This window comes from Oryctolagus cuniculus, chromosome 3 (assembly GCF_964237555.1).
Source record: "Oryctolagus cuniculus chromosome 3, mOryCun1.1, whole genome shotgun sequence".
Classification (NCBI taxonomy): Eukaryota; Metazoa; Chordata; class Mammalia; order Lagomorpha; family Leporidae; genus Oryctolagus; species Oryctolagus cuniculus.
This window is the reverse complement of record NC_091434.1, coordinates 53,446,569-53,473,612: the sequence shown is the minus strand read 5'-3', so window position 1 is coordinate 53,473,612 and position 27,044 is coordinate 53,446,569. Positions and strand designations below refer to the sequence as shown.

General features: G+C 38.1%; 1 protein-coding gene across 5 annotated transcripts in view; it reads right to left on the bottom strand.

Moving 5' to 3' along the window:
- Positions 1–27,044, bottom strand: part of ZSWIM2 (zinc finger SWIM-type containing 2) — a 35,646-nt gene that overhangs the window by 5,731 nt on the left and 2,871 nt on the right. For 2 of the 5 annotated variants that reach the window (XM_008258821.4, XM_070070494.1), the window contains exons 3-7: positions 26,958–26,998; positions 20,657–20,867; positions 19,405–19,656; positions 2,689–2,773; positions 1,693–1,802 (exon numbers count right to left, since the gene is read on the bottom strand). In XM_008258821.4, coding sequence (XP_008257043.2) covers positions 1,693–1,802; positions 2,689–2,773; positions 19,405–19,656; positions 20,657–20,867; positions 26,958–26,998 — 699 coding nt within the window. The remainder of the gene's footprint in view (positions 1–1,692; positions 1,803–2,688; positions 2,774–19,404; positions 19,657–20,656; positions 20,868–26,957; positions 26,999–27,044) is intronic. The other 3 variants (XM_017342979.3, XM_051849373.2, XM_051849372.2) reach the window with 2 other exon arrangements.

Below are 27,044 nucleotides of genomic sequence, written 5' to 3'. Positions count from 1 at the left end.
TCCCACAGAGTTCTGCTGTCCAAAGTATGTAGAGTTCTCACAAGGCACAGATAAAATATCATTGGGATTTAGATAAAAATGTACATATATGTGTATATGCATAAGTGTGGAGGGCACATGTATATGGTGAGAGGGGTCCATATGGCAGGGTTACACACACACACACACACACACACACATTTAGTGAGAACAAGCACAGTTTTATTTGGTGGATTCATTTAAATTATTTTCTAACAAATTTCAATTTATCCCATCCAAAATAGTCTTTCTGTATACGCTTGATATGTACATAACTTGCTAATAACATACAGCATGCTTAATTTTATTTCATTGATAAGAAGTATGAGAAAAGGTCTAGAACCTTTTGGTTGTTTACTAGTAAACAGCCCAGTCAGTGTCCTGAAATACAACAAATCTTCCCAGCACTCTTCCCACAGGGGTGGAGTACAGTGGCAGAAGTGGTGAAGGGGTCTGGGATATGAGACAAAACAAGACTTTCTTCTCCTAGAGTACAACTATTTCAAAAACAAATAGCAAATTACCTTGTATTTTTCTTTCTTAAAACTTTATTTGAGATGCAGAGAGACAGATGGACACAGCTTGCATCCCTGGCCCACTCCCTAAATGCCTGCAATGGCCAGGACTGTATCAGGAACTCAATCTGGGTCTCCCGCATGGGTGACACAGACCAAAATACTTATCACCTGTTTGTTGCCTACCAGGTACACTTTAGCAGGAAGCCTGAATTGTGAGCAGAGCCAGGACTTAAACCAAGGCACTTCAACGTGGTATGCAGTTATCTAAATTGGCATCTTAATCGCTAGGCCAAATGCCCACCCCAACCCTTGTATTTTTTTCTTTATATAACTTATGTCACTTTAATTTTACATTTATCTGATCAGGAAACTACTCTAATAACTATTTCAATCTCTTGAATAATTAATGATAAACATAGCATGAATATTTATTGTATATATTAATTCATGTCATATATAAAAGATTCTCATGAGGTTATTTTACAATAATTATTCATATCTTAAAGATGAGGACCTTTCTCTCTGTCCTCTCTGTCTCTCTCTCTCTGTCTATAACTCCATCTGTCAAATAAAAAAAAAATGGGGCTGGCACCATGGTTCACTTGGTTAATCCTCCACCTGTGGCACTGGCATCCCATATGGGTGCCGGGTTCTAGTCCTGACAGCTCCTCTTCCAGTCCAGCTCTCTGCTGTGGCCCGGGAGTGCAGTGGAGGATGGCCCAAGTGCTTGGGCCCTGCACCCACATGGGAGACCAGGAGGGAGCACCTGACTCCTGACTTCGGATCGGCGCAGCGCTGGCTGTGGTGGCCATTTGGGGAGTGAACCAATGGAAGGAAGACCTTTCTCTCTATCCTCTCTGTCTCTCTTTCTCTGTCTATAACTCTACCTGTCCAAAAATAAAAAAAAAGATGAGGAAAATGTGACAGGCAGAAGTGATGTAACTAGCCCAAAACTCAGACAGTGTCTGTACTAGGATAGGATTCAGGCAGTGTGACTCAGAGTCTTGCTGTTTACTTGCATGATACAGTGTCACCCAGAAAATATACCACTCTCAATATTTAATAAATAAAGGAATGAAGAGAACTTATTTGAACTAAAAAATTATTTAAAAATTCCATGTCATACAAGAAATGTAAACTTTACAGAAAATCTCACCCTTTCTTTTCTTGAAACTGCGGCATCTTCTCTTCTACCTCATTTTTAATAGTTGTGTATTTTACAATATCTGATCTTTTTTCTAGTGATCTCCATTTTTGGTTTCTCTTCTGTAACAGGTGAAAAGTAGATGTTACATTGCAAATCATTGAAATTTTTATTTCATTATTTAAAATTAATAGGCTTCACATTAATAACATAATAATGTGAATACTCATAAATATAAGCATACTTATTTTTACCACATCGTAGAATTTACAAATTATGAGTGTGTCTCATGTGCTATTTTGCAGCCACTAAAATGACATCACTTTTCAAGATAATGTTAGTAATGATAATTATATAGGTTTTATGTTCTTATATAGTAACAAAGTAGTGTTATTATTTAGCATCAGGAGATTTTTTTTTAAAGCTTTATTTATTTATTTGAAAGGCAGAGACAGAAACAGAGAGAGGGAGGTCTTTCATCCGCTCGTTGACTCCCCAAATGGCTGCAACAGCCCAAGCTGGGTCAATGCGAAGCCAGGAGCCAGGAGCTTCTTCCAGGTCTCCCACATAGGTGCAGGGGCCCAAGGGCTTGGGCCATCCTCTACTGCTTTCTCAGGCCATAGCAGAGAGCTAGATTGGAAGTGCTATTCCACAGTGCTGGCCCCGGGAGTTACATTTTAAATGTTCTGTTCACATGATTTCAGTAAAATTCCATGTTTTGTTATTGTTAGTATAAGATACTTATGATAAGCCAATTTGCAATGTTAGAGTTTTTAAAACTAATTTTTAAATTGGATGGCTATAATTCTTTTTAAAGTGTTTGTTACTGTGATGGATTTTGTAAATTACCAGTGTACATGCTGGTTGTTTTGTGCATCCCTATAAAACAAGCTTTTCCTAAAAATATTAAGTTTCTATTAAAAAATAATCAGTTCCATTCCAGAGTGTTATCTATTCTTCTTAGGTTTGCACATAGTTATTTTTACAACAGGACTAAGGATACTGTACCTCACGAAATGTAAAAGTATGAGAATGATGGCAACAGTTATCAAAACATTCCTGGCATAAGTGATATTCCACACATTTGGAACACCTAAAAATTTCAAACAACAAAGCATACAAGAACAAAAAATCCAATTATTATCATAGTTTTGGTTGAAAATTTCTGACCAAACTTTTCAGAGAACTATGAAAACATGGCAAAGTTCTTTTTCTTTTTCTTTTTTGACAGGCAGAGTGGACAGTGAGAGAGATAGACAGAGAGAAAGGTCTTCCTTTTCTGTTGGTTCACCCCCACAATGGCCGCTGCAGCTGGTGCTTCTCCTGGTCTCCCATGCGGGTGCAGGGCCCAAGGACCTGGGCCATCCTCCACTGCACTCCCCGGGCCACAGCACAGAGCTGGCCTGGAAGAGGGGTAACCGGCACAGAATCCGGTGCCTCGACCGTGACTAGAAACCTGTGTGCCTGCAATGTGCATTAGTTTCAGATTGCTGCAGTAAAAAATTATAGTAAACTAATCAGCTTAAACAATACGAATTTATTATTTTATAGTTCTGGTGGGTGGAAGTCTGACATGACTGTAAGGGGCTAAAATCAAGGTGTTGGGGGGCTGTATTACTTTGTGAAGGCTCTAGGTGAGAATCCACTGCCCCCCCTTTCCCATCATCTAAATTTGTCAACTTGTAGCCCCTTCCTCCATCTTCTAAGAAAGCAGTGTAGTGCATCTCTGCCTTTCTTCACATATTTTTCTCGATTGTTTGCTTTACTCTTCCTCTTTTAAGAATCCTTGTAACTACCCAGGGCTTATTGAGATAGTCTAAGATAACCTCTTTATCTATAGAAACTTCAGTTCATCTGCAACTTTAATTTCCTTATGACAAGTAACCTAACAAGTAATTTAGCAAGTAACCTAACAAGTAACCTAAGTTCTGGGTAAAATGATGTGGACGTGTTTGAGAGGCCATTAATTTGCCTACCATATGCTCCCTCTAAATGCCTTTCCAGACTATCTTAGCTTTCATTTTTAATCTAAACTCTTATAGGATTTAAAGACTATTAGATATTGGTATTTGATTATCCAGTGTTTCTTTCCAATAATTACACTTAGTAACACATTTTTTGACAATTTTTATTGTAATATAAAGGGAATGGATTTCATGATGTTGACAGATAAAATTCTAAAAATATAATAATCTTTGTTTTCCTCCTTCCTTTCTCTCTAAGTTTTGAGATAACATTTAAAAAATATTCATTTATTTATTTGAAATTCAGAGTTACAGACAGAAAGGGAAAGACAGAGAGAAAGGTCTTCCATATGTTGGTTCTCTCCCCAAATAGCTTCAGTAGTCAGGGCTAGGTCAGGCCAAAGCCAAGAGCTTCATCTGGGTATTCCACAGGGTCAGGGGCCCAAGTACTTATAATACTTGTGCTTTTCCAGGTTTATTAGCAAGGAGCTGGATCATAAGTGGAGCAGTCAGGACATAAACTGGCACCCATATGGAATGCTAGTGATGCAGGCAGTGGCTTAACCCACTAAGCTACAATGTTGGCCCAAGATAACATTTTTTATTTTTATTATAATCAAAGGCTTAATGTTCCACTAAATAGTACAACAAATAAAAAATAAAAGACCATAGTTCAGTAGGCATGTAGGTAAAGGTTCTGAACAATCAAATGATATACAGTAAATTTTAAAATAACCACAGATCATTACATCTATAGTAGTATATCATTCTTAACAATTAGTTTGAAAAAGATATAAAACAAAATTTGATAAAACTGTATTTTTAGCAATATTGGTACACAGATATATTTTTATTTTTTAATATTAATTTTTAATTTTAATTTTAAAAATTAGTCCTCACATATAAGGGAGAAAATGTGGTATTTCTCTTTCAGTGTCAGGCTTATTTCACTCAATATGATGTCTTTCAGTTCAGCCATTTTGATGCAAATACAGAATTTCATTCTTTTTATAGCTGAATAATATTATTCTGTATGTGTATGTGTATGTGTATCACGTTCTCTTTATGCACTCATCTGATGATGGACACCTTGGTTGATTCCATATTTTGGCATTGGGAACAGTGCTCCTATAAACATGGTGGTGCAGCTATCTCTTTGATACAGTGTGTTCATGTCCTTCTGGTACATATTCACTAGTGGGATTGCTGGATCACATGGCAAATCTATTTCCAGGAATAAAAAATCTCCATAGGGTTTTCCACAGTGGCTGTACTAATTTACAATCCCACCAACAGTTTGTAAGGGTTCCTCTTTCTCTACTTCCTCACCAGAATTTGTTACTCTCTGTCTTTTGGATAAAAGGCATTCTGCGGGGGTGAGGTTATAGTTTTGATTTTCATTTCTCTGATGCACTGTGATGGTGAGCATTTTTTTTCATTTATTTATTGGTTATTTGTTTTTCTTCTTTTGAGAACTGTCTACTCAGTTCTTTGCACATTTCTGAAATTGACTGGTGGTTTTTTGTTTTTAGAGTTGCTGATATTCTCTGGACATTAATCCTTCATCAGAGAGGTAGTTTGCAGATTTTTTTCCCCATCACTTTTGCTGTCTCTTCATTCTTTTGATTGTTTCCTTTACTATTTAGAAGCTTCTGAGCTTGATTTAATACCATTTACCTAGTTTTCTTTTTGTTTCTTGTGCTTTGGGGGTCTTATCCAAGAAGTCATCACCTACATCAATGTCTTGAAATGTTTCCCCTAAATTTTCTTCCAGCGGCTTCATATTCTTAAGTCTTAACTTTAGGTCTTTGACCCTTCTTGAATTGATTTTTGTTTATGGTAAGAGGTAAGGATCTAATTTTTTTCTTTTTCATATATACATCCAGTTTTGCCTGCATCATTTATGGAAGGGATTATCCTTTCTCCAATATATGGGCTGGGCACTTCTGGCAAAAATTAGCTGAATATATATATATATATATTATATATATATTCTATTGATCTATGTGTCCATTTTTATCCCAATAATGTGTTTTAATTTCTATAAATTTTTGTAGCAGTCAGATGTTGTAATACTTCCAGGTTGATTTCTTTTTTTTCTCATTAAATTTTGTTTTAATGGGTCTCAAAATTCTGTGACAAATTTTTGTACAAGTTGTTTCTGTTAAGAAGCACTGATCTTAAAAACTAATTCACTTAAAACTGATGGATTTCTTCTGCTCAAGATTGCTTTGGCTATTTTCTCTTTTGTCATTCCTTATGAATTTTAGCACTATATTTTCTAATTATGTAATGAATGTGTTTGATTTTTTGCTAGGAATTTCATTGAATCTATAGGTTGCTTTAGGTAGTATAGACATTTTAATGATATTAATTCTTCCAATCCATTATCAAAGAAGTCTTTCCATTTTTTGTATGTCATTGATTATTTATTTCATCGATATTTTATAATATTTATTGCAGAGATATTTTATCTTGGATAGATTTATCCCTAAGATTCGACTTATTTGTGGAGATCGAATAATTATATTACCTTCCATCTTTTCCCCGACAGAAAGTAAAAAGCAAATATATAAAGAGTCTAAATAAAAGCTGCTAATCAATTTTACAAAGCACTTTATTTTTCACAAAACTCAACCTTAAGTTTATATCATTTATAAACATTTTGGCACAGCAAGGGATTATAGTTTACTTAGAACAGAATTCACCAAATAAATAATATTTGCAGGAGCAGTAATATAAATGTATTTTCTTTTTCAAGTTATCAAAGATTCAAATTTAAATTATTTTATAAGAAATCTGGGAAAATATGTCCTTCAGACATCTTAGAAGCAAATGATAATTTTTTTAAACTTTTATTTAGTAAATGTAATTTTACAAAGTACAGTTTATGGATTTTTTTTTTTTTTTTTAGCAGAGAGCTGGACTGGAAGAGGAGCAACGGGGACTAGAACTAAGCCTATTAGGATGCCTGGTGCCACAGGCGGACGATTAACCAAGTGAGCCATGGGCGGCCCCGTAAGAAATATTTTCTTATTTTTTTATTTTTATTTATTTATTTATTTATTTTTAACTTTTATTTAATGAATATAAATTTCCAAAGTACAGCTTATGGATTACAATGGCTTCCCCCCCATAACGTCCCTCCCACCCTCAACCCTCCCCTTTCCCACTCCCTCTCCCCTTCCATTCACATCAAGATTCATTTTCGATTCTCTTTATATACAGAAGATCAGTTTAGCATACATTAAGTAAAGATTTCAACAGTTTGCTCCCACACAGAAACATAAAGTGAAAAATAATAGATGATTTTTTAAATGATGATGAAATCAGATCAGACCTATTGTCATGTTTAATCCCAGTGAGAGTCAAGTTGGGAATTGATAATTTCTTTCTTTTTTTTTTTTTTTTTACAGAAGATCAGTTTAGTATACATTAAGTAAAGATTTCAACAGTTTGCACCCCCTTAGAAACACAAAGTGAAATATACTGCTTGAGTACTTGTTATAGCATTAAATCTCAATGTACAGCACATTAAGGACAGAGATCCTACATGAGGAGTAAGTGCACAGTGACTCCTGTTGTTGACTTTACAAATTGACACTCCTGTTTATGGCATCAGTAATCTCCCTATGCACCAGTCATGAGTTTCCAAGGCTATGGAAGCCTTTTGAGTTCACCGACTCTTATCTTGTTTGGACAAGGTCATAATCAAAGTGGAGGTTCTCTCCTCCCTTCAGAGAAAGGTACCTCCTTCTTTGAAGACCTGTTCTTTCCACTGGGATCTCACTCACAGAGATCTTTCATTTAGGTCTTTTTTTTTTCTTTTGCCAGAGTGTCTTGGCTTTCCATGCCTGAAATACTCTCATGGGCTTTTCAGCCAGATCCGAATGCCTTTAGGGCTGATTCTGAGGCCAGAGTGCTGTTTAGGACATCTGCCATTCTATGAGTCTGCTGAGTATCTCGCTTCCCATGTTGGATCACTCTCCCCTTTATTTATTCTATCGGTTAATGTTAGCAGGTACTAGACTTGTTTATGTGCTCCCTTTGACTCTTAGTCCTTTCATTATGATCAATTGTGAACTGAAATTGATCACTTGGACTAGTGAGATGGCATTGGTACATGCCACCTTGATGGGATTGAATTGGAGTCCCCTGGTATGTTTCTAACTCTACCATTTGGGGAAAGTCAGCTTGAGCATGTCCCAAATTGTACATCTCTTCCCTCTCTTATTCCCACTCTTATGTTTAACAGGGATCACATTTCAGTTAATTTTCAACACTTAAGAATAACTGTGTATTAATTACAGAATTAAACCAGTCATATTAAGTAGAACAGACAACAAAAACTACTAGGAGGGATAATGTATTAAGTTGTTCATTAACAGTCAGGGGTATGCTGATCAAGTCACCATTTCCCATAGTGTCCATTTCACTTCAACAGGTTTCCTTTTTGGTGTTCAGTCAGTTGTCACCGATCCAGGAGAACATATGATATTTGTCCCTTTGGGACTGGCTTATTTCACTCAGCATGATGTGTTCCAGATTCCTCCATTTTGTTGCAAATGACTGGATTTCATTGTTTCTTACTGCGGTATAGTATTCTAAAGAATACATATCCCATAATTTCTTTATCCAGTCTACCACTGATGGGCATTTAGGTTGGTTCCATGTCTTGGCTATTGTGAATTGTGCTGTGATAAACATTAGGATGCAGACCGCTTTTTTGTTTGCCAATTTAAATTCCTTTGGGTAAATCCCAAGGAGTGGGATGGCTGGGTCGAACGCTAGGGTTATATTCAGGTTTCTGAGGAATCTCCAGACTGACTTCCATAGTGGCTTGACCAGTTTGCATTCCCACCAACAGTGGGTTAGTGTCCCTTTTTCCCCACACCCTCTCCAGCATCTGTTGTTGGTAGATTTCTGTATGTGAGCCATTCTAACCGGGGTGAGGTGAAACCTCATTGTGGTTTTGATTTGCATTTCCCTGATTGCTAGTGATCTTGAACATTTTTTCATGTGCCTGTTGGCCATTTGGATTTCCTCTTTTGAACAATGTCTATTGAGGTCCTTGGCCCATCTCTTAAGTGGGTTGTTTATTTTGTTGTTGTGGAGTTTCTTGATCTCTTTGTAGATTCTGGTTATTAACCCTTTATCTGTAGCATAGTTTGCAAATATATTTTCCCATTCTGACGGTTGTCTCTTCACTTTCCTGACTGTTTCTTTTGCAGTACAGAAACTTCTCAATTTGATGCAATCCCAATAGTTGATTTTGGCTTTGACTGCCTGTGCCTCCCGGGTCTTTTCCAGAAACTCTTTGCCTGTGCCAATATCTTGAAGGGTTTCTCCAATGTTCTCTAATAACTTGATGGTATCAGGTCGTACATTTAGGTCTTTAATCCATGTTGAGTGAATTTTTGTGTAAGGTGAAAGGTAGGGATCTTGCTTCATGCTTCTGCACGTGGAAATCCAGTTTTCCCAGCACCATTTATTGAATAGACTGTCCTTGCTCCAGGAATTGGTTGTAGATCCTTGATCAAATATGAGTTGGCTGTAGATGTTTGGGTTGATTTCTGGTGTTTCAATTCTGTTCCATTGGTCTATCCATCTGTTTCTGTACCAGTACCATGCTGTTTTGATTACAACTGCCCTGTAGTATGTCCTGAAATCTGGTATTGTGATGCCTCTGGCTTTGTTTTTGTTGTACAAGATTGCCTTAGCTATTCGAGGTCTCTTGTGCCTCCATATGAATTTCAGCATCATTTTTTCTAGATCTGAGAAGAATGTCTTTGGTATCTTGATTGGAATTGCATTGAATGTATAATTTGCTTTTGGGAGAATGCACTTTTTGATGATGTTGATTCTTCCAATCCATGAGCATGGAAGATTTTTCCATTTTTTGGTATCCTCTTCTATTTCTTTCTTTAAGATTTTGTAATTCTCATTGTAGAGATCTTTAACATCCTTGGTTATGTTTATTCCAAGGTATTTGATTGTTTTTGTAGCTATTGTGAATGGGATTGATCCTAGCAGTTCTTTCTCAGCTGTGGCATTGCTTGTGTATACAAAGGCTGTTGATTTTTGTGCATTGATTTTATATCCTGCCACTTTGCCAAACTCCTCTATGAGTTCCAATAGTCTCTTAGTAGAGTTCTTTGGATCCTCTAAGTAAAGAATCATATCGTCTGCAAAGAGGGATAGTTTGACTTCTTCCTTCTCAATTTGTATTCCTTTAATTTCTTTTTCTTGTCTGATGGCTCTGGCTAAAACTTCCAGAACTATGTTAAATAGCAGTGGTGAGAGTGGGCATCCCTGTCTGGTTCCAGATCTCAGTGGAAATGCTTCCAACTTTTCCCCATTCCATAGGATGCTGGCTGTGGGTTTTTTATAATTTGCTTTGATTATATTGAAGAATGTTCCTTCTATACCCAATTTGCTTAGAGTTTTCATCATGAAAGGGTGTTGAATTTTATCGAATGCTTTCTCTGCATCTATTGAGATAATCATATGATTTTTCTTCTGTAGTCTGTTAATGTGGTGAATCACATTGATTGATTTGCAAATGTTGAACCATCCCTGCATACCAGGGATGAATCCCACTTGGTCTGGGTGGATGATTTTCATGATGTGTTGTTGTATTCTATTGGTGAGAATTTTATTGAGGATTTTTGCGTCTATGTTCATCAGGGATATTGGTCTATAATTTTCTTTCAGTGCTGCATCTTTCTCTGCCTTTGGGATTAATGTGATGCTGGCTTCATAGAAAGAATTTGGGAGGATTCCCTCTTTTTCGATTGTTCTGAATAGTTTGAGAAGAAATGGGATTAGTTCTTCTTTAAATGTCTGGTAGAATTCAGCGGTGAATCCATCTGGTCCTGGGCTTTTCTTTGTTGGGAGGGCCTTTATGACTGTTTCAATTTCTGTTTCCGTTATGGGTCTGTTTAGGTTTTCTATGTCTTCATGGTTCAATTTAGGTAGATTGCATGTGTCCAGGAATCTATCCATTTCTGATAGATTTTCCTGTTTGCTGGCATACAGGTCCTTGTAGTAATTTCTGATGATTCTTTTTATTTCTGTGGTGTCTGTTGTTACGTTTCCTTTTTCATCTCTGATTTTATTGATTTGGGTCTTTTCTCTTCTTTTTTAGTTAGTTGGGCCAATGGGGTGTCAATTTTGTTTATTTTTTCAAAAAACCAGCTCCTCGCTTGGCTGATTTTTTGTAATTTTTTTTGGATTCAATCCTGTTAATTTCTTCTCTGGTTTTAATTATTTCTCTTCTCCTACTAGATTTGGGTTTGGTTTGCTGCAGTTTTTCTAGGTCCTTGAGATGCACTGAAAGCTCATTTATTTGGTACCTTTCCAATTTCTTGATGTAGGCACCTATTGCTATAAACTTGCCTCTCAATACTGCTTTTGCTGTATCCCATAAGTTTTGATATGTTGTGCTGTTGTCTTCATTTACTTCCAGAAAGTTTTTGATTTCTCTTTTGATTTCTTGAATGACCCAGTGTTCATTCAGGAGCATGTTGTTCAGTCTCCATGTGTTTGCATACTTTCTGGGGTTTCCTGAGTTGCTCATTTCCTGCTTCATTCTGCTGTGGTCTGAGAAGTTGCATGGTGTGATTCTAATTCTTTTAAATTTGCTGAGACTTGCTTATTGGCCTAGTATGTGATCAATCATAGTGAAGGTTCCATGCGCTGCTGAGAAGAATGCAAAGTCTGTAGATGTAGGATTGAAAGTTCTGTAGATATCTGTTAGATCCATTTGGGCAATAGTATCGATTAAATCTGCTGTTTCCTTGTTGATCTTCTGTCCGGATGATCTGTCTATTTCTGAGAGTGGAGTAGTCAAGTCCCCCAGTACTATTGTATTGGAATCTAAATCTCCCTTTAAGTCCCTTAACATATCTTTTAAATAGACCCGTGCCCTGTAATTAGGTGCATATACATTTATAATAGTTACATCTTCCTGTTGAATTGAACCCTTAATCATTATATAGTGCCCCTCGTTGTCTCTCTTAACAGTTTTTGTATTAAAGTTTATTTTGTCTGATATTAATATGGCTACACTTGCTTTTTTTTTTGGTTTCTGTTGGCATGGAATATCTTTTTCCAACCTTTCACTTTCAGTCTGCATGTATCTTTGTTAGAGAGATGTGTTTCTTGTAGGCAACAAATAGTTGGATTTTATTCCTTGAGCCAATCAGCCAATCAGTGTCTTTTAACTGGAGAGTTATGTCCATTAACGTTTAATGTGACTATTGATACGTAGTGACTTTGCCCTGACATTTTCCCGGAGATATTTTCTAGTATATGCTTTGAGCTTCCCATGCTCTTTTACTGGTAGGTTTTCTTCCTTTACCTTCTTTCATATTGATGGCCGTGTTTCTGTGTTTCTGAGTGTAGCACATCTTTAAGTATCTTTTGCAGGGCCGGACGAGTGGCCGCAAAGTCTTTCAATTTCTGTTTGCTATGAAAGGTCTTTATTTCACCTTCATTCACAAATGAGAGCTTAGCAGGATATAATATTCTGGGTTGGCAATTTTTCTCTCTTAGCACCTGTGCTATGTCTCGCCATTCCCTCCTAGCCTGTGGTGTTTCTGATGAGAAGTCTGCTGTGAGTCTGATTGGAGATCCTCTGAGAGTAATCTGACGTAATCTTGCACATTTTAGGATCTTTTCTTTATGTTTCACTGTGGTGAGTTTGATTACAACTTGTCGTTGATAACGATCTCTTTTGGTCATGTTTACTAGGGGTTCTATGAGCTTCCTGTACTAGGATTTCCTTGTCCTTCTCCAAACCTGGAAAGTTCTCTGCTAGTATCTCACTAAAAATGCCTTCTAATCCTTTCTCCCTCTCCATGCCTTCAGGAACTCCTAGAACTCAAATGTTGGTTTTTTTTTAATAGTATCCTGTAGATTCCCAACAATATTTTTTAGATTTCTAATTTCCTCTTCTTTTCTTTGGTTTGACTGTATCCTTTCCTGTTCTCTATCTTCTAAGTCCGATATTCTCTCTTCTGCTTCACCCATTCTGTTTTTAAGGCTCTCTAATGTGTTTGTCATTTGATCTATTGAGCTCTTCATTTCATTTTGATTTCTCTTCACTATCACACTTTCCTTTTCTACTAGTTTCTGCATTTCATTTTGATTCTTCCTTAAAATTTCATTTTCACGAGAGAGATTTTCTATCTTGTCCAATAAGGATTTCTGTAGTTCAAGGATTTGCTTTTGTAAACTTCTAAATGTTCTTATCATAAATTTTTTGAAATCCGTATCTTGCATTTCTTCTATCTCATCATCTTCATCATTTGGCTTGGGGTGTTTTGTTTATTTGGAGGCATCATAGTGTCATCGTTGATCTTGTTCCCTCGATTTCTGTGTTTATTGCTTGGCATAGTTAATTCTTCTTTCATCACTGTGCATTTTTTTTATTTATTTATTTATTTTTTATTTTATACTATGTGTTATGTGGACTGCCTGCTGTTGGAGGAACCTTGGAGACTTGAGATGGGTGTGGCATGAGAGCTCTGCTTGGTTTTTCCAGGTTACGGGTGTGCAAAGGTGACACCCTCAGGTTATGCGTGGCAAATCTCTCTCTTTTTATTTATTTATTTTATTTTATTTTATTTTATTTTATTTTATTTTATTTTATTCAGGAGGTAAGTAATACCGCACCACACGGCTGTGCAGAATTGATGGTATTTCGCTTCCGATCTCTGGCTTCTACCCAAAGAGTCTGTGCAGGCTCCGTTTCTCCTCTGGACTCCCACTGGTTTGCCTAGGCTACTGAATTGTAGCGACTCAGTTCCTTAGCTCTCCCCTGTTGTTATGTAAATCCAGAGTGGGGCCTGCTCTTTGTGTCTTGCTTGCCTTTGCAAGGTTGGCGGAGAGAGAAACTCGTCTGTACCAGAACCCCCCGACCTTTTTTCCTTCTCTCCTGTAGTCAGTATGGTGAACTTTCCCACTCCCCTCTATATTCTGACCGCCGTTTCCCCGCCAATGTCTTGGGTTACTGAACTCACCTCCCCTTCCAGTGCCGATGTGTGGACTCGGAGCCCTGGGCGTCCCTGCTCTCCCCACTGGTGTTTGTGTGACATCCACTCCCCTTCCTGCACTGGCACGCAGACCCTGCGGCTCTCGCGGCTCAGCTTCCGTGCGGTGGGTGACCTTGCTCTCCCAGTAGGTCCTCCGAGTCACAGCCACTAGATCCGGAAGAGTTTCCTCTGCAATTTTTTCCTGATCCTTTTTCAGAGGCTACCGTAACTCCACTTTTATTAAACTAAATTTTCCCGGACTATCGGTGTGCGCCCTCACTATTCCGCCATCTTGGCTCTGCCCCCAGTTTATGGATTAAAATGGCTTTCCCCGCCCCGTAACTTCCCTCCCACCCGCAACCCTCCCATTTCCCGCTCCCTCTCCCATTCCATTCACATCAAGATTTTCAATTATCTTTATATACAGAAGATCAATTTAGTATATATTAAGTAAAGATTTCATCAGTTTCCACCCACAGAGAACATAAAGTGTAAAATACTATTTGAGTACTAGTTATAGCATTAATTCACATTGTGCAACATATTAAGGACAGAGATCCCACATGAGGAGTAAGTACACAGTGACTCCTGTTGTTGAATTAACAATTTGACACTGTTGCATCAGAAATCTCCCTAGGCTCTAGTCATGAATTTCCAAGGCTATGGAAGCCTCTTGAGTTCTCTGACTTTGATCTTATTTAGACAAGGTCATAGTCAAAGTGGAAGTTCTCTCCTCCCTTCAGAGAAAGGTACCTACTTCTTTGATGGCCCATTCTTTCCACTGGGATCTCACTGGCAGAGATCTTTAGAGATCTTTAATTTAAGTTTTTTTTTTTTTTTTTTTTTGCCAGAGTGTCTTGGCTTTCCACACCTAAAATACTCTCATGGGCTCTTCAGCCAGATCTGACTGCCTTAAGGGCTGATTCTGAGGCCAGAGTGCTTTTTAGGACATCTGCCGTTCTATGAGTCTGCTGTGTATCCCACTTCCCATGTTGGATAGTTCCCTCCCTTTTTAATTCATTATTGCTATTTATACATACAAGGAAGATTCTTAATAAGATCAATGGTTTGGTCAGAGAAATAGTACAATTTATTCAACATACCAACATATGTTAGACTATAAATTATTAAGAATCTCTGATTCTATTTTAACATAAATCTGAAATTTTTTGAATTGATTTTTTTAAAAGATGAAGTAGCTATTTGTGAAACTCTAATGAAGTAGGTACTGAGATATTGTCTAGTTTATCTTGTCTCCTATTCAATCTATTCCTAATTATTGGAAATAGTTTTTCAGGCTGATATTTGAAGTGTCATTTTCTGAGGGAATGAGAGGATGATAGAGTCAAAAGTGTTGCAAATGGATTTTTTGACTTGTAAATATAATTAATAGCCGTATCCATAAGGAGAAGAGATAAGAAGAGACAACATTATTAAAGTACAATGTAAAGCACTGGGAAAAACAGTGGAGAATGTATTTTCAGAGGGGTAACAGGATGAATAATCTGTAAGGATAGAAAGCAGCAGAAAGATTAGGGTGACTATAATTCACAATAATCAATACTTTATTTTCTGAGAAAATAAAGAAGAGCTCCAAGTCTCCAATCATAAATTAATGACAAATGGGGGGAAATGTTGCACTGTAGCTCATAAATATATAAAATTATTACTCATTGAAAAATGGTTCAATATTTTAAAGACTGAATTAAATAAAAATAATATATGATTGTAAGGAGTGAGAATTTTATACTTTGGCCCTTGAATGCCCTTGTCTGCTACACTTGTTCCTTCCAACAAGTGTACAAGGCCAACCTTTCACATCTGACTTTAGCCCTTACCTGTTACTATTGAACTCTCTAGAGAACATTTGTATTGCCCTCCAAATGGCTGCTAATACTTAAGATCAAGTCCTTCTTCATGTTAGAACCTTCTTTATCTAACATTCCTGCCATTAGTTGAATACTTCTTGTGAAATGCAAATAAACATTCTATATTTTTTCCTGAGGTTGGGATGCTCCTTTAGAGCCTTTTCTGGCCAATCATTTTCCAAGAGACTTTTTTTTTTTGTTAACAATTAATTTTCTTCATAGTGACACATATAGGAAACAGAGGACAAAATTCAAATAAGGTATCATTTGCTTTGTGGGATGATAAAATAGTTTCATGGTTTTATGACAGAATTTTAAAAATCCATATATAATTTAACTTGGGTTCATCAAAATATAATTCCAGGAACAATGAAAGTATAATTAAGCATTTAAGAGAAAATTTTAACAAAGATGGAAATAAGATACTTACATTTTAATTTAGCACTAACTTAAAATTTTAATTAAGAAAACACACTTTTGGGGCCGGCACTGTGGTGCAGCGGGTGAAAGCCCTGGCCTGAGGCACTGGCAACCCATATGGGCACCAGATCTAGTCTTGGCTGCTTCACTTCCCATCCAACTCTCTGCTGTGGCCTGGGATGGCAGTGGAGGATGGCCCAGGTCCTTGGGCCCCTGCACCTATGTGGGAGACCCAGAGGAGGCTCCTGGCTCCTGGCTTCGGTTGAGCACAGCTCTGGCCATTGCGGCCATCTAGAGAGTGAACCAGCAGATGGAAGAGCTCTATGTCTCTACCTCTGTCTATAACTCTGACTTTCTAATAAATAAAATAAAAAAAAGAAGAAGAAAAGAAAACACACTTTCACAGGTATAGCAATTAATTGTTGTTTTATTGTGGGAAATTTGGGGGTTTACTCACAAAAGTAGTGAAAATTGCTCTAATGGGTATCTTGTTTTTGTTGTTAATGTAGAGGTACAAGATAAGGAAACAAAACGGACTCACTGAAACTTGTAATAGGGGAAATTGGATGCGATAATTTAATTTAGTCAATTTCCTCTGGCTCAGTCTGCAACTTTTTGGCAAAGATCTCATTGGTGGTTCCAAGAAAGTGACGGGGTAAGAAATCCATAGAGCTTTGAGCTTTGAAACTCATCTACACTTAAGCAATAAAAGCCTGTGTCCAGAGCTTTTAGGAAGGAGAGCTACCTCAAACTCAACATATACTGGAACAAAGAGCCAATTCTGTGGGGAGCAACTCGGACTAGACTAAGTTACTGGAATTAAGACTTATTCTATGCATCTGCTCTCCCACAATATGGCACTGAGAAGGGAGAAACAGCTTCTACACAGCTGCCTCCAGTTCAACCAATAAACTGTAGGACCTACTCCTGATTGGAGGAGAGCAGCGTACTCGGCGTGTGAGTAGCAGAGTTGGGATTTGTGGAAGAGGACTATAAAGGAGGAGAGATACAACATGCACCAGGAACATCTAAGAGGAACATCTATCTGAAGGAACACCTGTGCAGCCCCCGAGAGAGCCGGCCGGTGGTGTGCCGCTCCCCTGCGGAAGTGGGGAAAAGTGGCTAGGGGGAACCGCCCTTCCATGGAGGTGGAAGGGTCGGTAGCCAACCCGGGAAGAACCAGCAGCAAACCCGGGGAGGGCTGAGCAGATGAAAGAACAGCACAGGGTCCTGTGTCGTTCCTCCACGAAGAGGGGGAGCGACATAATGGTGCCGTGACTCGGATAGGAAACTTAGGAGGGAAGAAACGGGAAGAAGTGGAAAATACCGGAGAGAGAGACTAGCAAAGAGCCTAGGGAAAAGCTGGACAGAAAAGGTGCCGGAAGAAGCTATCGAAAGCCTAGGCATAGACTCGGATATGGACTGTGGGAAAGAAGTTAGGATTTAAAGTGAAAGCAAGAAGAAACTTAGACTCAGATACGGACTGCAGGTTGAAAGTGAAAGTGAAACCTATAAGAAACTTAGACTTGGATACGGACTGTGGGGAGAGGCCAGGAGAAATGAGGGAGGAATATTGTTGGAAGAAAACTTAGGGAAACATAGTGGGTAGAGAAAAATGTTAGGGAAGATGAAGCCGCGAGTGCAGGCTGAGGTGGAGACGTAAGCCAGCTTGGAATTCTTCAAGTCAGCCTGGGGAGCAAAAGGCGAAAATCTGGAACCAGAGGCAGAGACATGGGCCGCCAGGTTGGAATTCGCCAGGTTAGTCCGGGGAACTTGGACTGAATGCCAGTGGCAGAAACGTGAGCTACACTGTGTGATTCGCAGAAGCCGCTGCGTGCAGAGAGCACGGGGCGTGAATAGATAGGGAACGCGGGGCTGGCGCGAAGGCCGTGGTGCGGGCGCGAAGGCCGTGGTGCAGGCGCGAAGGGCATGGAGACCGCGGAGCGTGCGAAGCCGAGCCGCGCAGAGCCGGGAGCCCGCCGCAGGGCGGGCGCTGGGAAGCCGCGCAGATGAGAGAAGCGCGGGCTGAAGCGGCGCAGAGCTGGGAACCCGCCGCGGGGCGAGGCGCCGAGAAGCAGCCTCGGGGCGGGCGCCGGGATGCCGCAGGGATAAGAGAAACAGAAGTTTAGAAGTAAAATGAGAGAAATAGGAATGCTGGAAGATAGAAGTAAAATGGGAGAAATAGGAATGCCCGGAGATAGAGAAATAGAGAAAAATAAGGCCTCCCCACAACATGGCAATGAGAGAGCTTGGATTCGGTCTGCCTTATTAGTAAGACGATAAGCACCTGTGGGCGGCTGCAGGTCACTGAAGACAGGCACGTTATCAACACCAATAAGTCTCCCCACAATACGGCAATGAGAAGGCTTGGATTTGGTTTGCCTGATTGATAGGGCTTGTAAGCACCTGCAAGCAGTTCTAGCAGAGTACAGCATGAGCTGCAGGGCACCGAATACAGGCACGCATCAGCGCCTAAAAACCTCCTCACAACATGGCGAAGAGAGGACCCGGATTCGGTTTGCCTGATTGATAGGGCTTGTAAGCACCTGTGGGCAACTCTAGCAAGCAGAGCAGAGTGTGTGCCGCGGGGCACCAAAGACAGGTGCGTATCAACGCCAAAAAATAAAAAGAAAGGGGGATCTGTGGGGAGCAACTCGGACTAGACTAAGTTACTGGAATTAAGACTTATTCTATGCATCTGCTCTCCCACAATATGGCACTGAGAAGGGAGAAACAGCTTCTACACAGCTGCCTCCAGTTCAACCAATAAACTGTAGGACCTACTCCTGATTGGAGGAGAGCAGCGTACTCGGCATGTGGGTAGCAGAGTTGGGATTTGTGGAAGAGGACTATAAAGGAGGAGAGATACAACATGCACCAGGAACATCTAAGAGGAACATCTATCTGAAGGAACACCTGTGCAGCCCCCGAGAGAGCCGGCCGGTGGTGTGCCGCTCCCCTGCGGAAGTGGGGAAAAGTGGCTAGGGGGAACCGCCCTTCCATGGAGGTGGAAGGGTCGGTAGCCAACCCGGGAAGAACCAGCAGCAAACCCGGGGAGGGCCGAGCAGATGAAAGAACAGCACAGGGTCCTGTGTCGTTCCTCCACAAAGAGGGGGAGCGACAAATTCTTTAGCGAAAGTGAAGACAGTAAAATGATTGGGGTTCTTGAGTTACTGGACTGAGTTAGATCACCACTCTAGAAATCCTAAATAACCTGTTACATAATGCAAACATGGTACATGTGATCGGAGGAGGAAACCAGGCTAAAGGCCTGGTGTTGCAGGCCTCAGTATTTCCTAAACTAAAAAAAAATATATAAAGTAAAAGAATTTGTTTTATTTTATAAAACAAAAGCAGAAGACCCCCCCCTTTACAGACACCCTAGAAAACCCCCAAACAAGCATACATTCTTAGCATTGTACTGATAACACTTACTTGTAACAGTTCCCCTCAATTGGAAATTGTTTACAATTGTTACAGGGGATCCCAAGGTGTTTATCTAGTCGCTCTTTCTCAGATACAGTCACAAATTTGTTAGAGTTTTTGAATTCCTCCAAAATAAGTTTTAATGGTGCAAACCCTTTCCTGCACAGAGGACATTTCAACATGGAAGTATTTGATATCATGTCCTGATAATTAGCTAAGATCTTCATGCATTTTATATGAACACTATTGCCACAGCCAAACCTATCAGAAACAAAATTCAAGTTTATCATTTGTATATAAGTTGTATATGAATGCATTATAAATGGTATTATATATTCATATTTATATATATAATATAAAGTTTTTTGTGCTACCATCTTTACTCCCCATAAAATAGAAAGAAATGCACTACTGTATACACAATCTATCAATCCAATCTATCATCTTTAATCTAGTATATCAGAATTTCAAACATAAATTCTCTTCATTTCAATGAAATTGTAAAAGATTTTACATCATTAAAATGATTTCATTTGTAAGGTAAGAATGATAATAGTCCTAATTAACACAAAGGAAAATTATAATAATTACTTATTATTCTTTAAATAAATGCCTCACTGGAGAGCAGGGGTACCATCTTATGTTTCCAGAAGTTACCCAATACATATGTGTATTTATCTGCTGAAAATAATATTTGAGGCAGTGCCTAATAATTTTATAATGTGCAACAGAAATAGCCACATGAAAAGCTAAAACGTGGATGAAAAATTTGGCAAATTATTAGAAGAAAAAAACTTTTAATAGCAAGAGGTTGCCTGAGTTTTCTAAGTCCAAATTTATAGTGCCATGCAAAATAGTATGAATATGAGATTCTCAACAAAGATTTGTGCATAACTGAAATTTTAAACTGCTTAGGTTAGAGATAAAATTTTGAAACATTAAAATTAATTTTATAATTTCAAAGTAAATATTTACCATAGCACTTATTCATGTGAACAAAACAAAAACTTGAAAATTATCAGAGGAATAATTATGGAGTTAAAATTTTTATGTTTAAAATACATCTACAAATATTTAGAGTAAGAACAGAACGTCTTATAACATGTTAGGAAACAAAAGAACACAGATTAACCATAAATTGGCTGTAAGTAAAGCTTTCCTTTTCCTTCTTTATCAATATGTCTCATAATGTAATTAATAGCAAGCATGTTAAATTATAATGTTTCATAAATTTTTAGAATCCAAAGGGAAAATACATTACCTGCAAAAGGTGACAGGAAGCTTTTTCTCTAAAAATACCTCTTGACAAATAGAGCAGACATCCTCTGAATCAATTTCCTTCTGTTGAATGTATCCATCTTCTTCAACATGTGTATTTTCATCAATTGTTGTTGGTTGGGGAGTTTGAACTCGATGTACTCCCCTCAGCAAGTTATCTATGTCTCCTTCCACAAGACCTAACTGGAGAGCAGCTAACAAATCCAGAAGTATTACAATTTGATGGCAAAACTGGAGACACATAGGTGTAATAATTTATACTGAAATTTAGAATTTTCTTTCAAATATCAGAAAACTTGATTTGGTTAATGATTATACTGTCATTTTTTTACTTCTTTGTATTCTTTTCAGAACCAAAAGATCACAAGAGAGTAATATGTAAAAAGAAAGGATAGATCTTTTTTTCCTTGTTAACTGAAAACAGTGCATTATAAGGGTTTTGGATGTGAGAATACCCATCCTTGGTGTCCTAATCCTTTTGTTTTGATCTGTTCATTTGTCTATAGCAAATATTTTATCAATTTATCAATGCACAAGAATATTAAAGACAGGGATACAATAAGGGGGAAAGAAGGTTATCTGAATAGTTAGTATAATTAATATTTTACTTGAACAAATGAATAAAAAATCGAAGAGCAAGTCTTAATTATGGCTATTTCTCAGTGTCAGTTTTATGTCCCCATAAAAGGGTCTTTCAGCAGCCACTATAGCCTTCATAGGTTGATTAGTATTTGTCAGGATAATCTATTAGGGATAGAATTGCCTTTACCCTTGGTATGTGCATTCTTTGAATTCTGGTTTTCTCCATCCTGCTACCTTGTAAGAAATTGTGTTCTAAGTGCCCATGTTTTGACTGGGAGAAACTTACTTATTCCCAGGGCCATCGCAGCCCCATGATCCCACCCCTTCCCCTTTCCTTCTCCTTAACACATATGGTTAAATGTTGGCTGTTCTCAGTCCTCTGGATTTTGTTCATTTTTTTATAATCTTTAGTGTATACAGTTTAAACACTTATTCAAAAGACAATAAAAATTTGTTTTCCTGGTAAGATTCTCAATTAAACACTACAAGTATTGATGATACCACAGTCAAATGGAACCTTTTTTTTTTTTTTTAAAGATTCGTTTTATTTATTTGAAAGACAGAGTTACAGAGAGAGGCAGAGTCAGAGAGGAAGGTCTTCCATCCATTGGTTCACTCCCCAGATGGCCGCAATGGCTGGAGCTGTGCCAATCCGAAGCCAGGAGCCAAGAGCCTCCTCCAGGTCTCCCATGTGGATGTAGGGGCCCAGGGATTTGGGCCATCTTCTACTGCTATTCCAGGCCATAGCAGAGAGCTGGATTGGAAGAGGAGCAGCCGGGACTAGAACCGGTGCCCATAATGGGATGCCAGTGCTTCAGGTCAGGGCATTAACCCACTGTGCCACAGCGCCAGCCCCTAAATAGAACTTTTATTCCTGTGTGAGGTGGTGTGCCAGTTGGGCTGTGGAAGGATATCCTACTTTAACCATTTCTTTCAGGGAGAAGGAACATTTGTTATTGAGAGACAGGAATATCTGCTCTCTGAAAAAAAAAAAAGGAAGAGGTAAATAAAGTACAAAAGATTATGATTTGGTTAATAAGACTGTCTAAGGGGACCGGCGCTGTGGTGCAGTGGGTTAATGCCCTGGCCTGAAGCGCCGGCGTCCCACATGGGCGCTGGTTTGAGACCTGGCTGCTCCACTTCTGATCCAGCTCTCTGCTATGGCCTGGGAAAACAGCACAAAATGGCCTAATTCCTTGGGCCTCTGCAGTCATGTGGGAGACCCAGGAGAAGCTCCTGGCTCCTGGCTTCAGATTGGCACAGCTCCAGCTGTTGCGGCTAATTGGGGAGTGAACCATTGGATGGAAAACCTCTCCCTCTCTCTCTCCTTGTCTCTTCTCTTTTTGTGTAACTCTGACTTTTGAATAAATAAATAAGTTTTTTAAAAAAATAAGATTGCCTAAGGCATCAGAAACATTGAAGAACAAAATTTCATAATAGGAGCTTCCTTGAACACTCTTGTATGTGGTATAACATGAATTGGAAAATAAAAGGGAGAAGCACACTCCTGAAATGAATTTGAAAAAAAAAAAAACAAATAAACAAACAAACAAAAACAAACCATGAGACTTACTAAGAATATCCTAAAAGGGAAAAGCAAGGAGCTAACCTTTCTTAAAAACTTGTGTTATATACATAGTAAATAAAATCTTATTTTAGTGGGAACTCACTATATAATAAAAAAGAAACAGGGGGCTGGTGTTGTGCATAGTGGGTAGAGCCCCCGCCTGCAGTGTCAGCATCCAATATGGACGCCACTTTGAGTCCTGGCTACTCTACTTCCTTTTCAGCTCTCTGCTATGGCCTAGGAAAGCACTGGAGGATGGCCCAAGTCCTTGGGCCCCTGCACCTTCTTGGGAAGACCTGGAGGAGGCTCCTGGCTTCAGATCTGTGCAGCTCCAGCTGTTGCAGTCAATTGGGAAGTGAACCAGCGGAAGGAAGACTTCTCTGTCTCTCTCTCTGTCTCTCTCTCTGTCTCTCTCTCTCAGTCTCTCCTTGTGTAACTCTGACTTTGAAATAAATAAATAAATCTTTCAAAATAAAAGGACTATGTAATGATTTTCACTGGGGTAAGTCAGTGGCAATATAGAGAAAATTAATTCAAACCAAATACCAACCTAAAAATTATAATAGTACAACCACACAAAGATGCTACAATGAAAAATAAAAATAATAGAAAATCCAGCAGGAAAAAAATATCATTAGAACATTTACAGGATTGAAACAATAGTTGTATACAGGAAAGGAAAAAAATAGGGCTTCTGTTCTTTCTTTCTTTTTTTTTTTTTGAGAGAGAGAGAAAATTCCCATCCGTTAATTTACTCCCCAAATACCTATAAGGGCCAGAGGTGAGACAGGCTGAAGTCAAGAGTGGGGAACTCAATACGGGTCTCCCAGGTGAGTGTTAAAGATCCAATGATTTGAGCCATCACCTGCTGCCTCCCAGGGTCAGCATTACCAGAAAGTTAGAATCTGAAGCCAGAGCTGGGACTTGAACTCAGGCATTCTGATATGGGAAACAGGTGTTCTAACTAGTGTGTTCAACCCTGGGGCAAATGCCCGCCCTGGGCAGATTTAGCAATACAAAAGAGTTCAAATATACAAAAAAAAAAAAAAATCATAAAGCCATAGAGAAAAAGGCTTACAATGAATTAGGAACACATTTACAGAGAGAGGAATTACTATAATTTTAAAAAAGAGTTCGCAGCTTAATATCAATAAACAGCCAACATATAACTCACGTGATGAAATAAAAATTGTGAGGCAATTAAAAATGTTCAATTTTATTAAAAGAAGATGACACAAAATAAAATAATGAAATAAAAAAGGTTTTGCTTGCCTTATATTTTCTTTGTATTTACAAAGTTATTTGAAAATATTTTATATCTTCTATATTTTCTTATTTAATGTACTAAGGATGAGTAGATTAACGTGAATCTTGCATCTGTTGTTCTTCCTGCTTTGTGTGACTTTGTCTTTTTCCCTACTTATAGAAATATTACTAACATCAAAATATTTCTATACATCTTTATTTGAGGACTTAACTATGTAATTAATACCTTTTTATATGCTTAAGTATTTTAAAACATGAATCCAGAAAAACAAAACTCAAAGATGATGCATTGCTGATATTATTGCAAACCAGTAAAAGTAATTTAAAGATTAATTTTGCAATTCATGGGGCCAGCGCCATGGCTCACTTGGTTAATTTGGCAATACATGTGGAAGCCACACATAAAAATATTAGAATTGCTCCAAACCAACTAATGAACTTTGGAAAGAAGGAACTGAAATGATGAAATGATTTCTGTGCAAAGAAAATCACAACTAGTTAGAAATAAATGTCTAAAAAAGGAAGAGTGATACATTAATTATGATATACCCTGCTCAGGTGGAGTATTTGCCATTGATGACTTCATTTAGAGAGAATATATATATATATATATATATAGTAAAATATGTATAAACGGAGAATTCCAACAGACTGTTAAAATCATAAGAGGAAAATAGGAAAAAACAGTGTACTATATATTTTTGATGGAAATTTACAAGATTTCCTTAAATGCAGTTTTTATTTTATCCATAAATACTTGATTAAAAAAGAAGAGATATTATTTACTAGTCATTGTATCTAGAAGAAATATTGGGTAATAAATCATCTAGGTTTGATTGGGCATAACTGGACAAAAAATGTTCAGTGTTCAAAAAGCTAATATTTCTCAAAGTTCCTACATAATCAATCATGTATATATAGTTCTAAAAAAAGAAGAGTCTAAGGTTTGTTATATGCAACATAGGAGTGAACTGATTGTGGATTCCTTTTAAAAAAGAATCTCTGGGCTGGCGCCGCAGCTCAATAGGCTAATTCTCCACCTAACAGCGCCGGCACACCGGGTTCTACTCCTGGTTGGGGTGCCGGATTCTGTCCCGGTTGCCCCTCTTCCAGGCCAGCTCTCTGCTGTGGCCCGGGAAGGCAGTGGAGGATGGCCCAAGTGCTTGGGCTCTGCACCCCATGGGAGACCAGGAGAAGCATCTGGCTCCTGCCTTCGGATAGGCGCGATGCGCTGGCTGCAGCACGCCAGCCGTGGCGGCCATTGGAGGGGGAACCAAGGGCAAAAGGAAGACCTTTCTCTCTGTCTCTCTCACTGTCCACTCTGCCTGTCAAAAAAAAAAAAAAAAAAAAAAAAAAGGAATCTCTGAATGATGTTCAAAAGACTCCTCTTCCATCAGTGGTAAACATTCCTTCCACACTTATTTACATAATTTATATAATCTTAGTAAACAACTGTATATAGCTTTCTTTGAATTTTGTTAATATTCATAAATGTTCCATCTATCACTTACGTGATAAATTTAAAGGTCATCATTATTAAAGATTTCTATCTTGTCCAGTATTATATTGTATATATAGAATTTACTCAGTGTTAACTAAGAAAATATGAAAAATATTTATTTCATTAGGAAATATAAATTAAAAAATTAACACATAGGATTTTAATTTTCAACAATAAAATTTATCTACCCTAGACTAGTATTTATAAAGAATTAGATCTGCTTTTAAGAAGTACAAAGGATAATCCAACATAAAGTAGTAGACTAATCCACATGAAATTTCTGTTTTTGTGATAAAATATAAATACTAGCAATTTCTTTTGATGTATTAAGAGTATGAGTAGAGCTTTTATATAATATGCATACAATAAATATAGAGTTGCATTATTCAATATTATAGGTATTGGCCTCATATCTATTGTCCATTTAAATTTTAACTTAAATTTAAAGCTCAAAACCTATAGTTACTGAAAATTTTATATTTGTAACAATTTGGGTACTATGTGAGTCTTTCAGTTGAAAATTTCATGAAGTTGACATGCAAATCAAGTATTTCCATGAAAATATAGTGTCTGAGCTGAGATGTACAGTAACTGTAAGACACATACTAGATTTTGAAAAAAGTCTTGGCTGTTGTGGGAATTTGTGGAATAAATCAGTGGATGGGAGATATCTCTTTCTTTCAAGTAAATGAAAACAAACCTAAAAAAAACTAATTTGTTATTTTTCTCACAATTACAGTTTTATAGATACAAGGAGACACAGTGAGTATTGGAGAACAATTTCCCTCATAAATTCTAACAAATAATGTCCATTGTTCATCACTGTTTTTAGTGTCTTCAAGTTTTAAAATGGCATATAAAGTTACTTTTATTGTTATTTTTTTGAAAGCAAAGTTAGACAGTGTCAGAGAAAGACAGAGAGAAAGCTCTTCCTTCTGTTGGTTCACCCCCTAAATTGTTGCTATGGCTGGCGCGCTGTGCTGATTTGAAGCCAGGAGCCAGGTGCTTCCTCCTGGTCTCCCATGGGGTGCAGGGCCCAAGCACTTGGGCCATCCTCCACTGCCTTCCTGGGCCACAGCAGAGAGCTGGACTACAAGAGGAGCAACTGGGACAGAACTGGCGCCCCAACCGGGACTAGAACCCGGAGTGCTGGAGCTGAAGGCGGAGGATTAGCCTAGTGAGCCACGGCGCCGGCCCTACTTTTATTATTAAAGAAAAATGCTTCAACTGTCTTAAATGTAATAAACTGGACTACAGACAATTAAGGTGCTCTAGAAAAATGATCATCTAAATTTGGAATATGTTTAAATAAAATAAATTGCTGTATTTGTTAACTTCTAATTAGCAAAAAAAACTCAAAAAACTTACATTCATGATTTCTTGGAAGCTTGAATTTTTTCAACAAGACCCTAATATACATAGGCAGAAAAATTAAAACATTTTTGACATAATCAG